A 25,552-nucleotide genomic window follows, 5' to 3' on the forward strand; every position below is an offset into this window, starting at 1 on the left:
ACACCGCAACCACATGAAAAAGGTCTTTGATGAAAATCTGGTTAGGAATTACCCATGTCCTTATTATTTAGACAGATATCATATGATGTGGGGATTTTTTTTTTTTCCCGGCGGAGAGATGAATGCCTGCTCATTCAGATTGTTCACACCTCGACACAGCAACACACCAGCATACAGAAGCGCGAGACAAATTGAATTATTCAGTAATTGTCCTCGATTCAGAGTCATGGTGGATCCAACACTTATCCTGAAAACAAGCAGGACAGTGTGCCAAAGAGCATCTCACACACACGCAGCCAAAAACAAGCTACGAGGCATATTTCTAGTATGAGAGGGGAAACAGAAAGGAAGGAACAGCTCAAGATCAAACCCTGGACCCCAAAGCTGAGAGCTACCACCATGACCTAACGTACGACCGCGCTGTCCGACAACGGAAATACACACAAAGGTTTAAGAAAAAACATAATGTAACCGCTACTGCTACGGTACTACTGTAAACTTAGACTCATGTATTGACATTTTTGTTGCCATTTTATATGAATGGATACTTGAAATAAAGAAATTACACTCACACGTACAAGCTGAATTAAAAGAACGGATATTTGGGATCAGAATGATGAATGTTTTTGTGTGTGTTCCAGTGTCTCTGTAACTGTGATGTCAATGTTCAGTAGAGCTAAATTTAGATGTTTGTCAACGCAAGAACCTTTTCAGGATCTCAGGAAGACATTTGAACATTTGCTCTGGAGAAAACAGTTTGATGATAACTATTAGGCTGCTTCTAACTTCCTAACGCTGACTTTCAACCACTAGAATGCACCTGCATTTTATTATTCTTTAGTACTTCCACCATTCCTAGGGGCTTGTCCTAGGTATCCAGGCTACCCCCTTTAACCCTAACCCAAACCCCTAGGAATGGTGGAAGTACTAAAGAATAATAAAATCTTTCAAAGCTGTTTTTTAAACTTCCCAGAACAGATGCATGTACTTAGAGGAGAGCACTAACTGCTATATCTGTACAACTCGGACATCATCGGGGTAAAACGTTGCAGCAATGTACCATATATCCTGAGAACTGCTGCTCCTGAACTACACTCTGAATGTTAACAGCACTCTGTTAGACTTCTCATGCAGACCTCAGGCGCTTAAGATATTCTGCCTTAATAGGGAATCTCTGCTTCCCTTCCATCCATCCTACCGAGAAGGCCAAGGACAGAGCGTAAAACACTACGACTGAACACACAGTATTTGAGATAAGCCTCGATTCAGCCAGCAGCTCCATGTGTTAGCGGATCATGTGACGCATCACTTTGCTCCCAAACATCTCAGATTTCCTCTATAATTGACTCTAGTGTTCCACCGCCCTGCAACACACTACAAGCAGAGAAGTTTGTGCTGAGTGATTCACAAGTATAAATAAAGAGCGAGACAAAAACACACTGACATTTTACTTTCCACTAAGCAGTGTGGAAGAGAAGACACAAAACAACATGACGCCGCATCCCCTCTTCACCAAATGAGGCCCGGGTGTTTTTTTTTTTTTCCACAGGTGCATGCTGAAAATACCTGCAGGCTGAGTTGTAAAAAGCAGAAATATTTGCCCCCTCCCCCTCGTAGCAGCCGACAGGAAAAACAGCTGCACTAGCTTCAGTAGCACACAGAGCATGACCCCAAGAACGGAGCTCGAATAATGGACCCAGACTGGCTTAGTTTAGTCTTATATATTCAGAGCCTGGAAAATCTAGCAGATTTCAGAGGAAAGGTCAATAATGAGCTGCCAGTAACAAACACAAACAAAACCTTCACTGCATCACTGGATGAGGAACGCTAATATGATGTGTATTAAAGGCTTTGAAACACTTGGCCTTTATCTGATTAGTAAAAAAAAAAAAAAAAAGGTACACTGTTAAACTGTAGAGGCAGGAAAATGTCACGCCTTCAATGAAGGATCAGTGATGTGGAAACGAAGGCCACATGTCATCCACCAAAACCTCCACAAAAACAGAATAAACCACGCCTCCTCACTGGAACTGACCTCTATAAGCCACACCTCCTTTACTAGAACTGACAGCTATAAGCCACAACTCCTTCACTGAAACTGACAGCTATAAGCCACGCCTCCTTCACTGAAACTGACGGCTATAATCCACGCCTTCTTCACTGAAACTGACAGCTATAAGCCACGCCTCCTTCACTGAAAGTGACCCTGGGTAATGCAAAATACAAAATGGCAGAGTGCTCTGACGAAACCAAAGCGCTTGTGTCCAAGAGAGGCGCAGTTTCTTCAGTCGTATGGAAATGGTTCGGGTTTGCAACTTCAGACGTTGAACAAGCTAAATTTGTCTGAAGTTTTTGGCAATTAACGGAAGCAGCACGACAATTTATTCCAGCATCTCAAACCACGTTGTTGAATGGGAGGTGTTTTTTAAATATATATAATTGTTTTAAAATCGAAAATCGCATTTTGTCTCAAAAAATCGGGGATGCAATTTAGAGGACATATCGCCCAGCTCTAACTGAAACGGACAGCTATAAGCCACGCCTCCTTCACTGAAACAGACAACCATAAGCCACGCCCCATTCACTGAATCTAATAGCTATAAGCTATAATATTTTGTCCAGAGCAAAGGACAAAAGTGCTTTTAAGTCTCGATTTACACATTAACTCTGGTTCACTAGGTTACAGACTCAGGATACCATCAACCTAAAACTGCTCTAAACATAACCAGGGGGGAAAGTGCTAATTTACGCCATGCCTCTTCTACTGGAAGTGATGAGTAAAGAGCTCATCAGAGACAGAACGAGCAACGCACAGTGACAGAGATTCATTTGTAACATTTCTACATGCCTGAGAACCCAAGACAAACAGATTAGGAACCAGGATAATTATGATGGTGTGTAGAAGCCAACATTCTGTTTTACTTATTCTTCTTAGACAAAAATTTATCAAGAGTAACTCCTCCTAGGGCTTTCGATCCACATGCACCAAAATGTGACATGTCCCTGGGTCTGAAGTTTCTTGCTGTTACTTGTGCCGGTACTCAAGTTATCGGGTCTCAAATTGGCCTCTTTTTGTCATACACGCCCATTATAAAGTCTAGAGGTTTATAACTCGGCCAGCTTCCGATCTATCTACACCAAACTCAGCCAGGTTCTTTAGGGTGATACTCTGGACCAGTTTTAAATTGTTGTACCGATTGGCCTTTTCCTGCAGCCCCGCCCCCAAAATATGCAAAATCAAAAAACTTTACACAACATTGACAATTGACATATCAAAACAGTCAGAACAATGAGGGGAACTGCGTCATGGGTATTCGAATGATGTCATGTGACGTGACGAGCAGCCCCGCCCCCAAAACAAAAAATTACCACAAAATGGACGTGAGATATATCAAAACACTCAGCACAATGAGGGGAATTGCGTCACGGATATTCGGGTGATGCCACATGCTCATATCCACTCGCCTCCAAAAGTATTGCCACCCCAGCATACCAGCCTTTGGAAATGCTACGACAAGCCAACATCAAAGTTTGTCACAACCAGGGTTGGGTATCAAAAGAAATTTTCCGGTTCCGAAAAATAATTTTTTATAATAATGCACAATACTTAAACAATTCCATTTGTGTTTATTAATCACTCTTTAAATATTTTAAACAGAGCATTTCAATTCATACCAATTTAAATTTAAATAAATCCAACATCAAATTTAACATCCAGAATTACAACTTAGCAAAACAGTTAGCAATTTTTCTGAAGAAAAATGAACATGTCTGCTTTCTCTGGGAGAAGATGAGACCTTTCCTGGCTTATTGTATCTCCAGCTGTGGAGAAAACCATCTCAGAGGGGGTAGAATTGCTTCATTGTTGTAGCTTTGGAAATGAATCCACACTTTAAACTTTTTTTAGACATGTTTAACACAAAGCGTACCTCAGCAAAGCAGCGCGAGTGACTGATTTCTGTGGTAAGCTGCGTTAATTTGGTTGCGTGACTGTAAACAGTGTAAACAATGAATATTCATGAGGTAGGACATGGCTATTTAAAGTGACCGCTCCCAGCGCTTTGCCCGTCATCGCATCGGAACCGGGTTTGGAACCGAAACTTGAAAATTCCGCGCGGTTCCGGTTTCTGTTAAAAAACAGAACCGGTTCTGAATAAGAACCGGATCTCGGTTCCCAACCCTAGTCACAACAAACTCTACAAATGTAGTTTTGTTTGTTTGTTTTTCTAAATAAATAAATTAAATTCTTTTTTAACTTCAGCAAACCAAAACTTTTCGTTTGGTGTGTCACTATGTTTAAACCGAATGTGCATCATAATGAGACACCTCCATGCTGTAGAGCTTGGTAACCTTTCTGAAACCCACTGCCTCTTGTACGACACACATCAGAAGTAACTCTGTGGCTTAAACAGCTTGCAGATTTGCTCTACTTGTAAAAATCTGTCAAAATAGTCAAATTTGAGATTTTTCTGCACAGTGCTGATCAAGATGGGAAAGTGTTTTCTGCATGGAAAATCCCAGCTATTAGAAGACACCATATACTCAGGCAAGATGGTGTTATATACTTCCTAGTTGTTCTTCCCTGCAGATAATAGCAGTGTTTAATTTAGACAAAAGTAGTGTCGAGTATCCCAGGGGAGGTGGGGAAAACCCGACTTCAGATCCTGCCAAGAGCACGGCAGCTTTAGTGCAACCCAACACCTCGATCCCCACAGAGCGCAGGCTTCCCTTGAACAAAAACAACAAAAACAAGACACTCAGAAATTCCACACCGTCCTTGTCCACTGTGTGTGTGTGTGTGTGAAGGTGTGTGTGTCTTCTGCCTGTCAGGAATTCTGTTTCCTGTGGTTAGCTCCTGAGCACAGCAGACAGCAGGCTATTAAACCACAGCATTTTCATGCATATTTGGCGGCTGAGTCACACGAAGCAGAAATAAACATAAATAAACATGAATAAAAATCATTTTAAGAGAGAGAGTGTGAGCCGACAGTTTATTTAAAATATTATTCAGAGAGGAATAACCTCGTTTGACTTCTCCGAAATTAACATTTGTACCATGTTTGTGAACGTTCTGGAACGATCAGAAATGATGTAGGATTCCAGGGGTGCCGCACTATGGCTGACCCAGCGCTCTGACCCCAGGCTCATAATAACCTGGGGTAATATGTGAAAACTTAAAGCATTCCACTGCATATCGGACTTGTATGTGACAAAAAATTAGAATTTTGAACCCTTTCTCTCTCGTTCTCTATCTTGCTCACCCACTGCCCTTCCCCCGTCATTCCCCCCCCCCCGCTCTCTTTCCCCTCACTCTCTCTCTTTCCCTCACTCTCTCCCCCTCATCCTCTCTCTCACTCTCCCTCACCCCCTCATCCCCCTCTCTCTTTCCCTTACTCTCTCTCACTCACCCCATCCCCTCTTTCTCTCTGCCTCATCCTCTCTCTCTCTCCCTCATCCTCTCACTCTCTCCCTCCCTCATCCTCACTCTCTCTCTCTCTTTCCCCCTTATTCTCGCTCTCCCACTCATCCTCTCTCTCACTCTCCCTCGCTCTCTCTCCTTCCCCTCATTCTCTCTCTCACTCTCTCTTTCCCCCCTCACCCTATCTCTCACTCTCTCTCACCCTCTCTTCTCACTCTCTCTCTCTCCCTCACCCTCTCTTCTCACTCTCTCCCCCCCAATCTCTCTCTCTCTTTTACACCATCCCTCTTCCTGATTTCTTGTAAAAGGGACTTGGAGAGAGATTAACTCCTCTCATCCTGAAGACTGTGGAACTTTACAAATCATCAAGACTGTAATAAGAAAATGTCACCATGTCACGACTCTTATATTCTTTACTTGGTTAAAACGAAACATTTTAAAAACTTGTTTGTTTTTATTAGTCCTAGATTATGGCGAGTGTCCGCAGTACAAATTCCTGTGTGAGCTGTTGCTATAGACACAATAACATATCAGAACAAGCACATTAATATAACCACTGCTCATGTTACAGACAGAGCAGACTGTCTGATACGGTAAATACCAACAAAAAAAAACCAACACTTCTTCTGACTTCAGATTAACCCTTGATTTTCTCTATTTACTTGTTGGTATAAGAATAATTAGCGCACACACAGAGGTTTATCTGATGCTATAATTAATCTAAGCTACATGCAACAGTTATAAAGTTACTTTAACATCTGCAATCAAAAAAAAAACAAAAAAAAAAAACAGCAAAACAAACAACAAAACAAACAAACAAAAATAACTGTCTAGTTTCCATTGAGAAATCTCCATTTCAAATTTAGCAGGAAGGTAAGCAGCACTAACGCAGCCCTAACTGAGGTCTCGCTTTCACTCCTCACCACAAGATGACCTGCTTTACGGATTGTGGTGTGCGGCCTTCCTGCTCTGGGCACCGACCACATCCGAATCCACCAGGGCACGGTCCTCCTTCCATCATAAAAGACCGTTTTAAACTCATTCAAGCTGACGAGCTAAACTCTGTCTATCCGGCTCTGGGAAAACACGAACACGGCTTAACCTCAGGAACGAGCGGCAAGACCGAGGAGAGTATAACGCTGTCCTAAAGAGGAAAAATAACCTGCCAAAAAAATGCCAATGACTTATTTTGAACAAGAATTCTTTTGTAAGGAGCTTAACTGAATTTCCAATAAATCAGACGGAACCTGTGTTTTGAACTTAACCGAATGAAATTAAAAGAAACAGAGCTTGGCTTTGACTCTGAAATCTACTTCTCCACTAATTTTTGAGTCTTGCACAAGTTTCTTTTCCTTTTTTCCTTCCTTTTTCTTTCTACATGCTGAAAACGATTTAAAATCTAAATCTGCCAAGGGTCATGTTCGATCAAGCTTCATAGAATTCATAGAAAAGTCTGTAGAAAAGTCTGAATAACCAAAAGAAGGACAAACTGAACGATATTTTTTTCCACGCTTCCTCTGTGCCAGCAAAAACTTTCTGCTCTGAAAACATTTCAGTAGCTACCACTCAGGGTGCTTACAGACGACGAGAGACAAATCTGCTTTGCAACTTGGTGCTGCGTTCACTCAAAATCAACTCTGACCCAGTTTACACTGCTCTTCAGTTCACACTGATTTCCCCATGTTAGCAGTAAACAAAGTAAAAATGATGCGTTGTAACTTTATGCGGTGTTGCATGTAATTACAGATGCCCCAAGTCTCCCGTGTGCCATTTACAATGGATGTTTGTTTTCTTGATATATTATAAAAAATAAATAAATGTTTTGTATTTTCTACGAATTTTATTTCTTCACACGTAGCTAGCATTTCTTCTCAACTAACCGCTAGTTTCTTTCTCGTTTTTTTTTTTTAATGTCGTGACGACTAATCAACGACGAGAGAGTGTACATTAATTACAGAACGTAAGAGTGAGTCTGTGCTGTAAAGTAAGAAGCTTTAAAGTACTTCTTCAATCCTTTGAAATCTGCTTTAGGTCATTTAACGTAGACCTTTTTTTTTTTTTTAATCAAGAAACTAAATAAAACATGGAAGCTGGTGGGACAGCTGAAGAATTTACAACAGAGCTCAATTAAAATGTCACATGATACCAATAGGAAAGAGATCGCAATAACAATGTACGAGGACACACAACAAATTTCTGCGATACTTATTCTTTAAAGTATCTAGATTGCGATTTTAAACAGAGACACCGTTCTTCAGCATGGTAATAAAAGGGAACAGCTCTCCCACACGTTTCACTTACAAAACATCAAGCAGAACTTCCCTGATCACTAGAGTCAGCATGTTTACTCAGCAAATAATCTAAGAAGTAAGCTATACTTTCAAGAAGTGGCCAAATCAACACGTCAAAGATGATTCATCTTTTCTGCCAGCGACGCATAACTTAATGACGAGGGAGTTTTACATTAAGTGTTTAAATGTGGATCTGTAACGGTTAATGCAACCCGATGTAAACTCAATGTGATTTTAGAGTGACCGAACACGTTACAAACATTAGCATGCAGTCTGATTATAATTTAATCAACACCCAACAAATAAAGTTCCTGCAATGTACCTCAACGTCTTGAAGGCTGAAGTCATTCTGATCTTTGAAGTTGGCAGCACCGGCACTGAGCTCCATCAGCATCTTGGCGATCTCGGGCTTGATGGCGGCCGTGAGGCGGCCGGCCGCCTCCATCACATGCTCCTGCACGTCCTTGAGCTGCATGGCAGCTTTGGAGTAGCGCGAGTTACGAAACACGCTCCCAAAGAGGTCCGTCAAGAAGGCGCTGGCACGACAGAAGACGTTCAGGGCGTCCAGGTACTTAGAGATCCCTTGTTGGATGTCAGCAATTGCGGTTGTGGTGTTGCCCGTGCCTGAAACTTCATGGCAAGCAGAAAGAGTGGAGCCTACCGGTGCTAGCGGGGTTGGGGTGGAGCAGGAGGTTCCAAGCGGGGCACTAAGGGCTTGGCTCAGCTCGGGCAGCGGGTATTGCTGGTGCTGGTGCTGCTGCTGCGCTTTCTGCTTGGACCCGCCAAGCAAGAAGCGTCGCTTATAGTCCATTTTACTTTCTTGCGCGCTGCAACAATACATAAGTAGTGGACACGGCCAAGTGCCCTTTCCCACCACAGGCTTGGCGAAGACTCGGTTTGCCTTTTTTATATTTTAAATTGGAATTAAAAAAGGATTTCTGCCCAGATGTACAAACTTGGAAACGTATTTTTCTTTCAAGTAAATTGATAGCTTAAATGCTCCATGAGCCAGAGAGTCATGTCAGTATTCCTTATTGTAGCGGTGAGGCGATGAAATTGAAACAGAAACACAATCATGTGAGTTTGCCGCCTGAAAGAGATGTGCAGCTCTGCTGAAGCGTACGACGTGGTGGGAAAAAAACAACAATAACGAACAAAAAATATTTATATACGGAGGATCGACGTGTTGCCACTATATTATAAAGATAAAATCTCTTTATATTCACACCACAAGTAACCATAAAGCCTGAAAAATATCCCGAAAGTGCATAATAATATATCCTTCATACGGAGGTGAAAAAAAAATCCTTATAGCGTTTTATTGTATACGTGTTTTTGTGTGTATATAGAGCTCTAATAAAAAATAGAAAATTTCTAAAAAGGTGTCTGAAAAAAAAAGAAAAAGAAAAAAAATTCCACAGTATGGTTATGAGAATAGTAACCGTCCACTGGTCAACAGTAAGAAAGTGAAAAAGCAAATGTCTGACTAGAGGACGACGGAGTCTTGGCGCAGACTGAACACTAGCAGGCTGACAGATCCAGTCTGTCAGAGAGATAACACACCACCGCCGCCGCCGCCGCCGCTGCTGCTGGGAAACTCATCCAGATCGTGTCTAGAGTTCCTCCCCAATGCCCCAGAGGTAGTTAATCTTCAAAGGAAGTGTGTGTGTTAGCAGATTTCGGATTCTCCGTGAAAGCGACACAAAGCGCGGCGTGTCCGTAAGGCCTCACGGTCACTTCCTGAAAGAAAGAGACAGAAAGAAAGAGACAAAAAGCGAGAAAGGGTCAGAATCACAGGACGCGTGCCATTTTATATATATATATATATGAAATAAATAATAAAGATATCCAGTAATATAAACCATTAGATATAGTTTAATAAAGCAATGCTGGCATTCAAATTGTAGCATCAATTACAAAAAAAAAACCCAAAAAAAACCCCATTCAGGTCAAAGGTCATTTCAAATGTGGCAATAGATTTTCGGAAAAATAATGGAATCTAAGACTTGAGTAACCATAGAAGCATGACGTCATATCCTAGTGCAGACTGTTCTAGATGCAGCCCATTGCTTCAGAAACCCACATATGACACACGACATGTCAGGACGTGGAGCCACTCGGAGACCGAGCCAAAGTGTCCCATTGTTCAGAGACACTGGAGATCTGTACTTGGAGAATCAATACCGCCATTCAAACCATTTCCACCACTGCCGCTCTTACAACCTCGCCACAGAGCTAAGCACCAACGCCGAATTTGCATACATGGAAATGGAAAGGTGACGTTTACATTTATTCACGTGGCAGACACTTTTATCCGAAACGGAGACGGGAAATGATTCGAGCACGCGGCTGAGCTCGTGAGGTGAAAGATCCAGCAGTGGTTCTCACGACACTCAGCTAGCACTCTGAAATCTCAGTAAAATCCCAGTGCCTCCTGCTTCCTATATACGAAATACGAAATGTGCTTTATCCATTGTGCAGCGGTACAGCACAAAATGTTCCAGCTGTACTTTATCCTCATCTCCAGAAACGTTCAAGTATAATATCTGAAAGTGATCGGTTTTATGGCTCGCACGCAGCAGTTTCCTAAATCCCTGGGAAACTTTTTAGATTTTTCTCTTTTTGTACATATTATAGTACTTAAAATGACAAGGATTCAAAGGATGAAATATGAATAAAATGCAAACTAGATGAAAAAGAAATCCGTGAAATCTTCCTGTCCAAAGTATTTGGGCGTGGCCTAATATTCTAATGAGCACGCTAACTTTTCATGTTCCTGTCCAAAGTATTTGGGCGTGGCCTAATATTCTAATGAGCATGCTTGATTGCAGTTCTTCCTGCCCGCTATTTGTATGAGATAAGACTTTTGTTTTTTTTGTATATTTGCTAAGTAACGTAGCTGCAGGATTATGATTGTTTTGCACAAGTACAAGTCACAACCAGATGTCCATATCTTCCCATATATATATACTTTATTCACAGTTTATGCTCAGTTTCAGGCTGTAGGTGAGGTGATGGTCATGGACGCAAACGGTGCACCATTCGTAAGCCACATGACCATAACATAAGGTCTATATTTTATTGTTCTTTGCTTTTGCGTTAGTGATGACAGAAAAGGAGTGAAAGCTTCCTGGAGTGTATTTACACTAAAAATAAAGCACCAAGCCTCAGCCACAGGATGTAATGGATAGGATTTCCCAATGATGTAAAATGATCACAGAAAGCTCGTTAGGTTCGGTTGCTTTTCATAGAGACAAAGATATAAACGAGCATGTTCCATAGTGAGAGAACACAAACTGTGGTAAATCTACATATAGTAAAAAGTCAATAATTATTAATACGTCCTGCTGCACAAAGTTCCCACAGGACAGACGGACACCTCAGTGGAAAAGAAACCATTTCATTTCTTAATATGTTTTTGTTTTTACTTCACTGCTACCGTTATGGAAAAACTGATACCAAACCCCTGGTCAGAAAAGTCACTGCTGGGTGTGTTATGATGTGATGCACATGGCTCTGTGTGAATCGCTGGTGTTGGATGGAAATGAAGCTTGAGAGAGAAACAGAAGGAAAGAAAAATACACTCTTTTCCTGAGGATGCGTCTGGTTGCCTTCGCCCCTCCGCTCCAGTCATCGCAGTTACATTGCTCTTACATTCCTGTATGCCACAGTTTGTTCCACCGATTTCCAAACCTTGCTTCCTTTCAAAGAGTGTGTACGTGTGTGTGTCTGTGTGTGTGTACGTGTGTGTGTACGTGTGTGTGTCTGTGTGTGTGTACGTGTGTGTGTACGTGTGTGTGAGAGAGAGAAAGTGCAACAAATGGAAACAGACATAAAATCGTACTAAATAAACACTGAAAAGTTTTGTCATGTGTTGGAGGTCCCGTGGCTTTCCACAGCTTGTCTGCATTTGTGTGTGTGTGTGTGTGTGTATGTGTGTGTGTGTGTGTGTGTTTAGGGCGGAGGTGACGACAAAGAGCAATCCTGCTTCCAGCACCAGTGCAAATAGTTTTGTATGTTTACTCGGCCTGGCCATTATGTCACCTCGGCTACATGTCGAGAGGCTCTTTTGTGAACTTCTCTCCCTCCTCAAAAGCAAACTTCCCCACCACCTCACCTCTTTCTAAGGACGGAGGGAGAAAGTGAATGATGGGGTTCGATTTAAAGGCCGTTAAACAAAGTTTCTGATGGATTAACATCTACTCAGAGTGTGGCAACAGGCCCTGCAAAAGAGTCTTATAAAACTCTGTAAGATGACCTGAAGCATAAACGTCCATCCATCTATCTATCCACTATCTATCTATCCACCTATCTATCTATCTATCCATCTATCTATCCATCTATCTATCTATCCAACTATCTATCTATCCAGGCCCAACTTGGATTCTTCTGAAGAAAAAGATTCGATTGAGAAACTCAGAAGTGCATGTGGAGGAACAGTGAAGTCTCATGATGATTGCTCATGCATGCCAAAGGTCTCAGGACAGTGAAAAATGTTACAGAATTAAAGAGAATGAGGACACGAACCGATTACTCAACTAAATAGGGCCAAAGCAGCAGCATTTATGTGTCAAAGCAGTGAACATGTACGGAAAATCTGCTCCAAGTTAGAAATCACACCACGAATAATGATTAATGTAGGTTTAAAGATACAACGTGATGCAATTCATACAAAAAAAAAAAAAAGTGTGATCTGCATCATGGAAATGTGCTATTAATTTGGCATGCAATGTGGTTGCATTGTTTGAACAAACCATAGAGTAAAAATATATAGTGCAAACGCTGGTCATGTGATCACCACGCATTATTCATTACAAGCATGTTATAACAGTTAACAAAGAGCTCTTCAGTAGCTTATAAATACCACCAAAGGCCACCGAAAGCGGCCATTTGAGCCGACTTTGGAGCTCTACTTCGGGAAAGACATTTTTTAAAAGAATTTATAAATGGATGTATTTATTTTTAAAAAGATATTCTGAACCTTCAGTACATTATATTTGTAATATTAAACCACTGTGTTTATTAAGACTACGTTTTTATTCAGACTAAAATGCTTTGCTTATGATTTAAATAAGGAGTCAAAATATACTGAGAATCAAACGGAATCAACTGAGGAGTGAGTATCTGACCACACAGTATCTTTGTGGTCACTCGAGTAGGTGCGTATACAAGAGCTGGAGCGTTTAAAATACGATAGCGGAATCGATATCGATGTGAATAGCTGCACTTTCTTTGTCACGGTGCGGAGAGAATTAGTGCCAGCACCCAAACAAACAAACCGCTCCGAGAGAGACGGAGCGAGGGGAAGTGGTGAAAAAGATGTGATCAAAACAACATGAGCTAAATGCTGGAAAACTCTCACTCCATACTTATTTACTTATTCAATTAAAATAGATTACACTGGGCAACAATGGGGGGAAATAATAATATTTACAATGCATCATGAAGCTGGAAAAATTCTGCATCAATGCAGGAAGAACTGATTAGCAACACAAATCATGTTAGCTTTCAAAATAGAGATAGAGAGTCAGGAGAAGACAGGAAAGAGAATGTGAGAGCGAGATAGAGAGAGAGAGAGAGAATATGAGAGGCCAAAAAGCTAAAGACAGATAACTAAATCACCGTATGTATCACTATGGATCTGTGTCTCTCCTCCCCGCTCGATGGCACCTCTAACACTGTATAATCCCTGATTGTGAATTGTATTAACAATGACTTGTGATGAACACTGCAGTGTTCACTGCATGAGAATTCATGTGGACATCTTTAGGTCTGATGCATTAAAATCTGCAGGATTTCATCATGGTGCAAATCGTCAGAAAAAAGCTGAGGTATGGAAATCTAAGTAGTAGATGTTGAGAGAACTGCATACAGAGACGGAGACAAAGACGGAGGAGTTGGAATTGAGCCAGTTTAGCTTAGCGAGCTCTCTATCTGACGTGAGCTCCCGGCTGCTCCTTCAGACAGGAAACCGGCTCAAGTTTCTTCAAGTGTTCTTACTGTTGCCAGTTACAAATCGCTCTCTGCCTCACATCATGCCTCAGACCTGATTTACACGGTGTGTGTTGGTGACGCCGAGAGCGCCATACAGAGCTCAGCACTACAAGCAAACTAACTTCATTCTAACATGAAACCCATCTACAGTGTCCTGCTTTCTGCTGTTTGTGTACACGGAGATGCTTTTCTGCTCACCACAACTGTAATCAGTAGTTATTTGAGATAATCCTCAAACAGACACACCTACCATGGTCAAAGTCACTGACATCACCTTCTGATGCATGATCTCTTGCCTGGTCTTGGCATGATTTAATGCGTGTGCTTTTTACAAAAAAAGGAAAAAAGTCTTCAGAGAAGATTACAAATAAATGCCTAGAAAGGTTCAAAAAGAAAAAAATGAAGCCCCGTTGCTCACAAACTATAATACAACTAAAGTGTTTCTAATTATTCGTTCAGTTTAATAACATAATCATTCTTACAGAGAGGGGGAGAGAGAGAGAGAGAGAGAGAGAGAGAGAGAAAGAGAGAGACAGACAGACAGATAGAGAGAGAGGGAGAGAAAAAGAACGTGAGAGACAGAGAGAAAGAGAGAGAGACACAGAGAGAGAGCAAGAGAGAGAGAAAGAGTGCAAGAGACAGAGAGAAAGAGAGAGACAGAGAGAGAGAGAAAGAGAGAGAGAGAGAGAGAGAGAGAGAGAGAGAAAGGAGCTGCTTTGGCTCTCACAGTCCTGGACATCTGATGCTAATGAAGCAGAGGAATGTTTTACCTCGCGGTCCGTCTGGGAGTCTTCCCCATTTACACAGTCACAGCTACAACATGACGGATGGAGCTTAGGGTCTCTCACACGGTGTCAGATATCAAGTTACAAAAGTTTTACACAACCGACTCGGAGTCACCGTGAGTGCGGATTAATGTGGTCTATTTAAACAACAGCACTTGGTACCGCAGGCGCACCATGAAGACAGCTGTGGATGGACTGTCAACGTGGACGACGTGTCCTGTTATAGTATAGAGTTACAGAATGAGAAATAATTTAGTACAGCAACGGTGTCTTGTGTCACATGGAATAAATTAAATTTATTAAATCGTGTCCATTGTTAAAGTACAATATAAATATCACCTGAATATCATGAAATATCATATTACGATAAGTGAAGATGTTTCCATGATACGATGTCTTTATTTACAAAAAATTTAATTAAACATCGTGTCAGCAGAATAAATAAATAAAGAAAGAAAAGATACTTGTAACTGAACAGATTTTGTTTGTTGGACTGAGACAAGAAGAAGAAGGAGAACAACAACAAAACGAAGAAGACGAACAAGAACAAGACGAAGAAGAAGAAGAAGAAGAAGATGAACAAGAACAAGAAGAAGATGAAGAAGGAGAAGAAGAACAAGAAGAACAAGAAGGAGAACAACAACAAAACCGAAGAAGAAGACGACGAACAAGAACAAGACGAACAAGAAGATGAAGAAGAAGAAGAAGAAGAAGAAAAAGAAGAAGAATCTTTGATTACTATGTGCTTGGACGGCTGGATCTGGACCTATAATTTTTCATACAGGTTTTTGTCCGATGAATTTTTCCTCTCATTCGCCTTTTTGTGTCACAAAGCAAACCAAAAACATAAAATCTGCTCTGATTTGGACTAATCAGTATGAAAGTGTCCTAAGGAACTTTAACTTTCTTTCTACTGTCAATATTATCCATGGTGATTAATACATAAGAGAAAAAAGTAATCTGACCCTCCACATACATCCATAGTTTGATTTTGTTCCAACAGACCTACGATATGAGAGATCAGGAACGCAGACTAACAGACGATATACTGCATGTTACTGTATGCAGCTGAACTGCAGGTGTGGTTTTCAGTCTGACTCGAGATTATGAGGCAAGCAGACACACCAGGAATGAGAGCATGACTGTAAATCCAAGTGAAACGATCCAACAATCCACTTCACCCTGATTTTATAAACGCGGTGAAATGTAGCTAACGTGCCGTTTATTAAGTCAAAAGAAAAGTTTCACTGAGTAATGAGCTGAGAACTAAAAACCAAACGTGCTGGACAAAGTGTGTGAGCAGTTGTTCAGCTGTGTGTGAGTATTTATGGACATTCCCAGTAAGAAGAGGGCAGAGGTCGTTCTCAGCAGTCACACAAGTGGCAATAAGCAACTGTGTCGTCTACTGATGTGAAGCACACACACACACACACACACACACACACACACACACACACACACACACACACACACACACACACACACACACACACACACACACAGTTAACGCACAAGTGGCAAAAGAGGGATGTTGTAGCTCACTTGTTAAGGTGTTGGATTACAGATGGGAAGGTTGTGAGTTTAAACCTCAGGTCCACCTAGCTGCCACTGCTGGGCCCCTGAGCAAGGCCCTTAACCCCCAAATGCTTAATTGTATAAAATGAGATAAAAATGTAAGTCTCTATGGATAAGGGCTTCTGTAAACGTAAGAAAATTCACTTCAGAAATAAAGGTTTAGCTGTAAAGTCAAGAAAGTTTAAACTCCTCACAAACTAAAAGTTGAGAATCTGCATGTTTCATGACCACAGGCTTACTATAGAAACAGATTGTTTTGTCTGGAACCAAAATTCACACCTTCAATAACTCTGATCACACTTACACACACCTAATGCACTGACAAAGTGACCTCCTGACTGCAGAAGGCATCGGTCTTCAGCCAAAAGCTCACGTTTCAAACCCCAAGGCTGCTGAGAAACGCTGCCCTGACTTCTGTGGTCAAATAACTAGTGGTGTTTAACACAGACAGTGTACAATATTATCACTTTCTCTCTCTCTCTCTCTCAATTTATTTTCCCCCTTCAGTTTAACACATTATTTTTATTACAGGTTATTATTTATTCTGTTCTGTTTTGTTTTACTTTTAGAAACAATATTTTTTCCTGGCAATTTTTTAGTTAACTCACACACATTGTGTATCATAGAAAATTCACATATGATATGATGATAAATTCCCTCCTCACTTACGGCATTTTTTTATTTTTTTTTTGCACTGTGATTATCGACGCTTGCTAGGAAAGGAAAGTCGGTAATTAATGCACACGTCAGTTTGTTTAATTTCGTAAAAAACAAACAAACAAAAAAAAAAACACAAAGCTAACATTTCGCTAATCACCTAAGATTCCCACAAGTCTGAACTACAAAAAATGTTTGAGCTTCTGCAGGGAAGTTTCACATGCAAACAGAGCAGACGAGAGGAGGACGTATTACCTTGGAAACCGAACAGGAAAAAAAACACACTCTAAAACACACACACACACACACACCCCAAGTCGTGAGATCCCCCTTTTAACTAGTACTGGAAATAAATAAACAAATAGATTGCTTATTTCATGCCAGTTCTACTCCATCTGTTTGACGTCAGAAAACTTTTCCCTTTCCATGTCTTCACTCGATAGAACAAAATGTGACTAGAACAGCACATTATGAACTGAGCCTGAACTCACTGTGACCAAGATGATTTTTTTCTACAAAAAGGATAAACCTGTGTGAGAGTTTACTTTAAAGCCATTTTAAAAAACAAATCTGATGGGTCACGTTTGTAGATTGTTTAATAAAAGTTGTCTCCGCTATCAGCACCGTTCAAAAAGACGTTTGAGGACTTTGTGTGTTGTTTTTTTGGTAACGTGACAATCTGCAATTTTTGACAAACTGCATATAACAGGATCTCGCTTGTATATTACACGAGATTTAACGTGACTGCAACCGGTTAAAAAGGATGATAGAACATTCTGCAATAAAGTAGAAACTGTAAAAGTGTCGACTGTGTTCAACACGGATATTGGAGTCATTAAAAACAAACAAACCAAAACAAAAAATAATCATCAATGAGTAGAAAACTTCACATTTGCATAGTTGATGAACCGTCCTGTTTACAAGTTTGAAGGCTGGATGAACCAAATATAATTCAATTTAGTTGTATAGCGTTTTTAACAATTTCCCGTTGTCTCAAAGCAGCTTTACAGAAGTATGGAAACAGAAGAGAGAGAAAAAGAAATATAATAATAATAATTATAATAATAATAATAATAAGGATAAAAATAAATAAGGATAAAAATAAATTAATATGTACAATTAAAGTTTAAAATAAATTTTAAAAAGATTAACTTTTAAATACTATATATTTATCCCTATCCCTAATGAGCAAGCCGGAGCGACGGCGGAAAGGAAAAACTCCCTGAGAGGACATGAGGAAGAAACCTTGAGAGGAACCAGGCTCAGAAGGGAAACTCTCAGTCATTTGTGTGACACGATACAGTAAATAATGTAAATGTAAGTAATGTCCTTTCTACAACAGTGTATAATAGTGCACCCGAGAGCTCCTGAGGAACTAATGGGTCATCGTAAACTCTGAGTTCAGCGCAGACCTGATTGCTGATAAAGACCAGACCATACAATTGTCTGACACACCAACGGTTCAAAAGAAGGCATGACGGCTTCATACCTTAAAACCGGATGTTTTAACATTTTTACTCTTGGTATTTAAACGCTTCTGTTTTGATATAAGGGGAGTGGGAAGCGTCCAAGAACGTACAAGCTGATAACGTTACCGTGTTCGCACCAGTCGCATCAGGTATCAACATCTAGTATCAACTAACCAGCCTAACTCGCTCTAAAGACTCGTGTAACTCTGTGGAGGAGGAAGAAGTTTGTTTCAATGGAGCTTTGGAGACACAAAATCAAGGGGATCTGGACAAAGTACGCAGCTACAGATAAAGTGAGACGTGTTGGTGAACGTCCCAAAAACAGACACACCGCAACGGGGAAAAATGAGCTTAATTCAACAAACCATATATATCTGTGTATATTCGCTTACTAACAAAAATTAGTCCTCTACGGCACAAACCAGGCAAAAGAAACTCGCTTTAAATGAAAATAAAATAATGAAATGATAAAAGCAGTTTATAACATTTTAAACTCGCGTAGTTCTGCTGTTGTGTGAGAAATCGGGAATCGAGAAAACTTGATATTTTTGTCATTTGGTGAAATCAGGAGGCTCTGAATGCATCTGGAGAGAAAAAACACAGTACTGAGAGGCACAAGAGACAAACGTGTTCCTTTTCTGCAGGAGATTGCATGCTTTCTGTGCTGGAAAAGCATGTGCTTTCTTTTTCTCTCTTTCTCCTTTGCGGTAATCACAACAACGCTGTATACGATTATGAGGTTGTGTATGTGGAAGAGGGCAGCGCTTTCATCCGACCATGTGGAGCCGACTTCACGTGTCTGTGAAGAAAGACGTGTCAGGCCAAACTAAATATTTACGAAGGTTTTACAATGAAGTGTTTGAGCAACATAACGGAAATGAGAACTTTACAAACAGATCTAACTCTGGAGAAGCGAAGGCCAAGCGCACAAGGGCGTTCTGACATCTGCTGTGTTCCAGGTGTGGACTGATGTGTGTTCAGCAATCATGTGAGCAGGAAACTCACTAAAAGTTTGTCAACGTCCTCATGGAAATCCGTGACAAGTGTGTGTGTGTTCTGAAAAATCCCTGTAAACACATCCTGAAGCTCAAAATCTAAACAAAGACAGCTTTTGCATGAAGCACCAACACACACAGAACACATGCTAAGGTGAAGGATGCTTCTCTGAAGAGCTTCATGAGTCGCTGCTGTGCGCAAACTGACCTTCTATTCTCCCTCACAGACGTTTACCAGCCAGAGTGTCTATTTTTCTTAAAACATTCACAAAAATGCTGTCTGACAGGTACAGAACTCGTCACAGGGTAAAATTACGTACAGGTATCGCTCGGCTACAGAAAAAAGATCGCAATCCTGGACCAAATGAAACGTGTCGTTATCATGATGACGCAGATGATGGCTACGAAATTTTTCTTTTTTAACTGATGCAACCGATATTTTTTTCCCTTTCCAAACTGCAAACCGTATTTTTTTCTCACTTTTTGGGGAAACAAATGGACATTAAAATAAAGGAATAAGACTTAACTGAAAACACAAAACCACAGCTATATCGGATCCTTTTATTTTATAATTATTTTCATTAAATTTTAACTAAAAACCATTTTCCAAATCCACTTCCAAACATCTCTATTTGGTACAGAATCAGACTGAATGTTAATTTTTCTCAGATATTAAATTATTTTTACTTTATTACTGAGTAGTATTATCACCATTATGATGATTATTGAGGCTCTTGTTATTGTTCTGTGGTATTTAGGTGTCTTTGTATTGCTGTGTGTACTGATTGATCTGTGTGTACATGTCTGCATGTTAGATTTATTCTTCTTCATATTCATCAGTTTGTCAGTATTCGGGATGCTGGTCATTTGTTTGTTTCTGTGCAGAAGAAACAGATCTGAGAGCAGCCTGAGACCCTGGGAGAACATTTGCAAAAGGTAAAGCTTCACTCTGAGAGAAACGAAGGATCCAATCCCATGAGAGAGAGAGAGAGAGAGAGAGAGAGAGAGAAACTCTACAAGATGGGACAGAGAGAAAGGCAGAAAGTGAATGTGTGTGTGTGTGTAAGTTTACACGTCCTGCACTCACTCAGTGCGTCACTTCTTGTTTGTGCACATTCTCAGACATTAACGCGACATGACCGTGTCCTGCAGAACCAGCATACACAGTGGGGTCAGTTCAGAAAAGATACACGGTGCACAACCAACCAAACAAACAAACAAAAAAAACACCACAACGTCTCAAATCACACGTTCTACTGTAAACAAAAAAAAAAAAAAAACCTTAACCCTACAGAAGGCTTTGTTTTGCATCTGCTATGTTTTTTGGATTAGTTAATAATGTAAGGTTAGAGTATTCAGTGGTGTGTGTGTGTGTGTGTGTGTGTGTGTGTGTGTGTGTGTAGGACAAATACAGAGAAGCTATGAGACAAAGACAGAGCTTGATGTGTATGTGGGATAGAGGCAGAAAAGTTAAGTGTGCATGTGAGTGAAAGTAAAAAAAAAAAAATAAAAAAAAAAATTAAAAAAAAACAATTTTAACTAGCTGTGTGTGTGTGGGACAAAGTCAGAAAAGCTAGCTGTGTGTGTGTGTGCGTGCGTGTGTGTGTGCAACAGAGAGTCAGAAAATCTAGCAGCTAGTTGCGAGTGTGTGTGTGTTAAAGTTAAAGGTTTCCATTAGGAAATGTGACTTACACGAACTAGCCTGCTAGTGAACTGTAAATAATGTAGCTATCTATTTACTGGTTAATTATTTACTTTATCTATAATACAGCAGTAACAGACAGTTCAGACCCAGACTCTGCCTTTCAGTGTCTATAAAATACCCAAACTGATCTGTTTTTCAAAGTCGGTCAGTGCGGCAAATACAAAATATCAGACAAAAATAGATTACAACAGAATTTTACAGCCATGTCCATCAGCATGACCGATAACGATATACATAAACGAATGAGTAACGTAAACCTCCATGTGCCGCCACACCCGCCCACCGTTACACACGCCGTCTACCAGCCAGAAAACAGAGTGCACACGGAACACGAGATCTCCAGAAGTTTCCATCAGGAGAAAAGTTAGCTCTGGTTACTGGAATGAGAACGTCATTTAAAATCAGAGCGAATCCTAAAGAAAATGCAGAGTCCTGCTTTAACCACAAACACACAAGCAGGTACACACTCATTTAACATGAGTCACATATTCCACACATCTTCACTTCACAGGCAGGGGAAAAGAACACAAAACAAAACAAACATGAAACAAGAGGCTTTTCTACTCTGGTCTCTGTTATGACATAGAGGGGGAGAGAAAAATAAAGACAGAGAGAGAGAGAGAGAGAGATGGCATCAAGAGGGCAAAATTCCCAGTGTAAAGAGAAGGTAAACAGAATTAAACAGAATAGGATTAAAAAAAAAATAGACAGATTGGGAGGGAGAGAGAGGGACAGACATAAAGAAAGAGAGAGAGGGAGAGACTGAGAAGTGACAGACAGATAAAAAGTGTGTGTGTGTGTGTGTGTGTGTGTGTGTGTGTGTAAGCGAGAGAGGCAGACAGACAAAAAAAAAAAAAAGAAGAGAGAGAGGCTGAGAAGTGACAGACAGATAAAAAGTGTGTGTAAGAGAGGCAGACAGAGAAAGAAAAGAGAGAGAGAGGCTGAGAAGTGACACAGACAGATAAAAAGTGTGTGTGCGCGCGCGAGAGACAGACATAAAAGTGAGAAAGAGTGTGTACAATTTATGGTAACTAGTCAGAGTATCAAAAAACAAAAAAAAACAAAAAAATAAAATGTATAGAGTTCTAAATGAAGGTGATACGAAGACGAAGCGAATTTCATACTATGTACATGCTGAGAAACATTTCTAATGGAATTAATCAGCGTCTAAGCAGATATTCATGCTCAATATATCATTAAAGAAAACCATTAAAAGGTAAGACACCTGAGATGCTCCAACTCATAGGGAGTTAGTTGTTAGAATAAAATTAAGGAAGGAAAAAAAAAAAAAAAAAAAAAAGAGAGAAGATTGTGGACATTAAAAGGTGACATGAGGTGAAATTTCTGGATGTCTGTACAAAGAGGACTAAATAGAAATGCATCTCAGAGACATGTCAATCTGCCGCAGGGCAAAATAAACACCTGTTAACAAAATAGATAAATCAAACTACCCAAAGCACCTGTGTAAAGGATGAAATTCCCAGACAGAGCCTCCAGTGTACGATTAACGACTGTGACAACGACTATCAAGTGACAATTTAGTCCAGCTTTTAAACCAGGTAGTGTGAGTTTACGTGGCGAACACAGACGCGTGGAATTTCAGTCCGGTTCTAGAAAATATCATCAAATGTAATCAAATAAACGACCGGAACAAACTGCTGTACGATGAAATCCGTTCTCGATCCTGATTGGTCAGAAGATTCCGTCCAGCTGTGATGTTTTAATGATATTAAGGAGCGGTGAACGTTGTTTATTGTTTATTTAACGTTTATATGTAAGGAGTCTCCAGTGTCAAAGGAAAAGCTGGAACGAAGCTTCAGGACATCTTCAGGATGGAGAAGTAAAGAGTTTGTGGTTTAGCATGACATAACACTTAGTAGGTGACAAATAAGAAAAAGAATGGAAAGTGTGAGACATGTCGTTCTTCAATAAACGAAACCGTCTGTAAGATTGCTGCGGTATAAGAGAAACTGCTTCAGACCGTGATGTTAAAGGAATTGAACCGACTTTCCGTGTGGCGAGTAACTCTGCTACGCGTAACTCAGGCAGCATCGCTGCATTAACCTGCTGTTTATTTTCCAACGACGTGTCTGGAAGCATTTGATTCCTTAATAAGCGTATAAACAGAATTCGTTTCTAATGAACCGTACTGTTTATTCGGCTCTTTCTACAACGTCTTTTAATACCGACATCGTATCTTATAATCGTCTTAATAAAAACAGAGCGAGTCTGCGTCGGCCAACTCGAAGGAAAATATAAAAAAAAAACAACCGCGTGCTCTTTACATGACATATTTTGAAAAATGTTCTCAGATCGTTTTTTAAGACCGCCATCACTTCAGCATCAAGTCGTGTTTTTAACTTTCTCTCATTCCTAAAGTGAAGAGACCCAAACAGGAAATACATTCCACATGACCTCAGTGAGAGCAGAGCGCTGCCAAACAGACTCACTTGACAGACTCGGTACAATGCCGAGAGCCTCGGTACAATGCCGAGAGCCTCGGTCTGCTCTCGCTGCTCAAAAGACTTCTGAGAGTTTAAAGCTGCAGTCAGTGAATTGCTCAACTTCATCAGTGAGCTAGTCTTCACATTTAAACTGACTTTTTATATCGTTTCTAAAGACGGCGCAGTGTCACACGTGTAATAAACGCTTGATGACGTGAACGATCGATCGTCATCAAAGAAACGATGAAAGGGACGTGGTGCTGTAGGAAAATAATCCAAGCCTCAGTGGTGTGGTGTTGTGGTCTGATGTAAAGCTGAGTTTTGATTTGGTTCCTGTTATCACTTATGCTAAAGCAGCTATAGACAAAGCTCTTTTCAGTGCGGGAAAACTTAAGCTTTACCGCTGACGCTGGAGACTAGCACGAGCATCTCCTTACAGAAAACTAGAGAACGGCTCTGTGTTCAGACTCAACTGAAAAAGAAAAAAAAAATCAGCTTCCATACAAAGAAATATATATAAATAAACATTTTCTAAAACTTTTTTGGACAAACAAACCAAAATGGACATAATGGGTTTTCTGCGACCCCAAACCTTGAACGTTCTACTTTTTTTTTTTAATTACATATTCATAATATAAGGCTTCTGTAACATACAAGTGTTTTATTACAGCAGCAAACAACAAAGAAACGTTTTTTTGTTAGTTTTTTTTTTTTTTTTATACTGACACGCTCCTTTAAAACCTTCGCTGTCGTCTTGACTGTTGTCACGATCCGAGACTCAAATCCGAAACATTGACCTTCAATTCAAAAAGTATTTACTAAAAAGTGAGCGCGAGAGAAAGAGAGAGAGAGAGAGAGAGAGAGCGAGCGAGCTTTAAAATGTGAAAATTAACCATAATAAAAAAACGGACTTGTCATTAGAGCCATTAATAATGAGAAGATGAGACATCAGTAGAGCGTGTTGGGTGGAAAATATCGGGAAATTACTGAACAACTCATTTAAATCAATTAAATCGATTGAATGTGACTCCCACTAACAAACAAAATGACAAAATTTTGTAAAATAAATGAAAGAAAAGCAGCAGACTTAGTGTTATTCTCCTTATACGTTTTTTACAGCATAAACCTGTTGTGTGAGTTTGGCTGTCACTTTAGATTATTAATTATCACGCAATATGTTTCTGTCAGAGTACACGAAGAGATCCGTTAAAAAAAAAAAAAAAAAACTTGCTTGAACAAAACACACACAGAAGTCTTCGGTATTAAAAAAACACGATAGTTTAAAGTTATACACAGAAATGACACGTGAAGAGACATTTGTAGTCGGCTTTTAGTTCAATCTCAGGAATGTTAGCTGGTGACATTATATTGGGATTTCAATGGATTCCTTTGCTGTTCTGTATATTTCACATCATCCTGTGCCATCTTGCTTTCATTATTTTTTTTTAAGAAGGTTGTCATAAAAATCGTAGAAATTTTCTTGTCAAATGTCTGATCAACATCAACGTCTAATCTTTTTATTTTATTTTTTTGTGAGTAAACCACCAACCAGCTGGAGTTACAAAAAAAAAATCTCATTTTCTTTCTACATGTGCACGTGTATGTCGATCACCTGTGAAGTCTAAAGGACATTCCAGAAACAGCTCATTTACATGTAGCAACGCCCACAAAACTCCATAAAAGGTAAAGGGCACAGGAAACGTACAATCAGGGTAAATGCTGGAAGGTAGAAGTGAAAGCTAGCTCACTCATTTCAATGGCAAAAAAAATAATAATAATAATAATTTATATTAGAAATAATAAGAGTGCACCAAGTCAGATAATTATTTAGAGCTTATGGCTTTGTGCAGAAAGATCGACCGTCTTGTTTGCATGTTTTTTTGTGATAATTAAACGAATCGTTTTATTTGCCTTTACTTTATGGCTGTGTCGGCTTTCTTTCTTTCGATTTTTTTATTCAGTAACAGATGCCAGGAATATGAAATATCAATGTTCTTGATGGTACTCAAAGTCCTTGCCCTACTGAACAAGCTTGAGGATGTGTTATATAAAAGTGCAGTAATCCGTACAAATTAATCTACGTGATCTGGAGACGGTCTAGTCGGGATTTCCTTTAGTTAGTTGTCTTAATAAAACTTGGGACAAATTTACTTGAACCTACAGGGCTTTAATGAACACTTAAAAAAAAATTGTACAACAATTTACAAATAATTTATCA

General features: G+C 40.0%; 1 protein-coding gene across 3 annotated transcripts in view; it reads right to left on the reverse strand.

The window, feature by feature from the left end:
* The window catches only part of LOC132851428 (granule associated Rac and RHOG effector protein 1-like), a 50,216-nt gene that overhangs the window by 16,320 nt on the left and 8,344 nt on the right, over positions 1–25,552 (reverse strand). For all 3 annotated transcript variants that reach the window (XM_060878320.1, XM_060878318.1, XM_060878319.1), the window contains exon 2: positions 8,033–9,450. In XM_060878320.1, the coding sequence (XP_060734303.1) occupies positions 8,033–8,551 (519 nt within the window). In that variant the 5' untranslated portion in view covers positions 8,552–9,450. The remainder of the gene's footprint in view (positions 1–8,032; positions 9,451–25,552) is intronic.

Source organism: Tachysurus vachellii, chromosome 9 (assembly GCF_030014155.1).
Source record: "Tachysurus vachellii isolate PV-2020 chromosome 9, HZAU_Pvac_v1, whole genome shotgun sequence".
NCBI classification, from domain to species: Eukaryota; Metazoa; Chordata; class Actinopteri; order Siluriformes; family Bagridae; genus Tachysurus; species Tachysurus vachellii.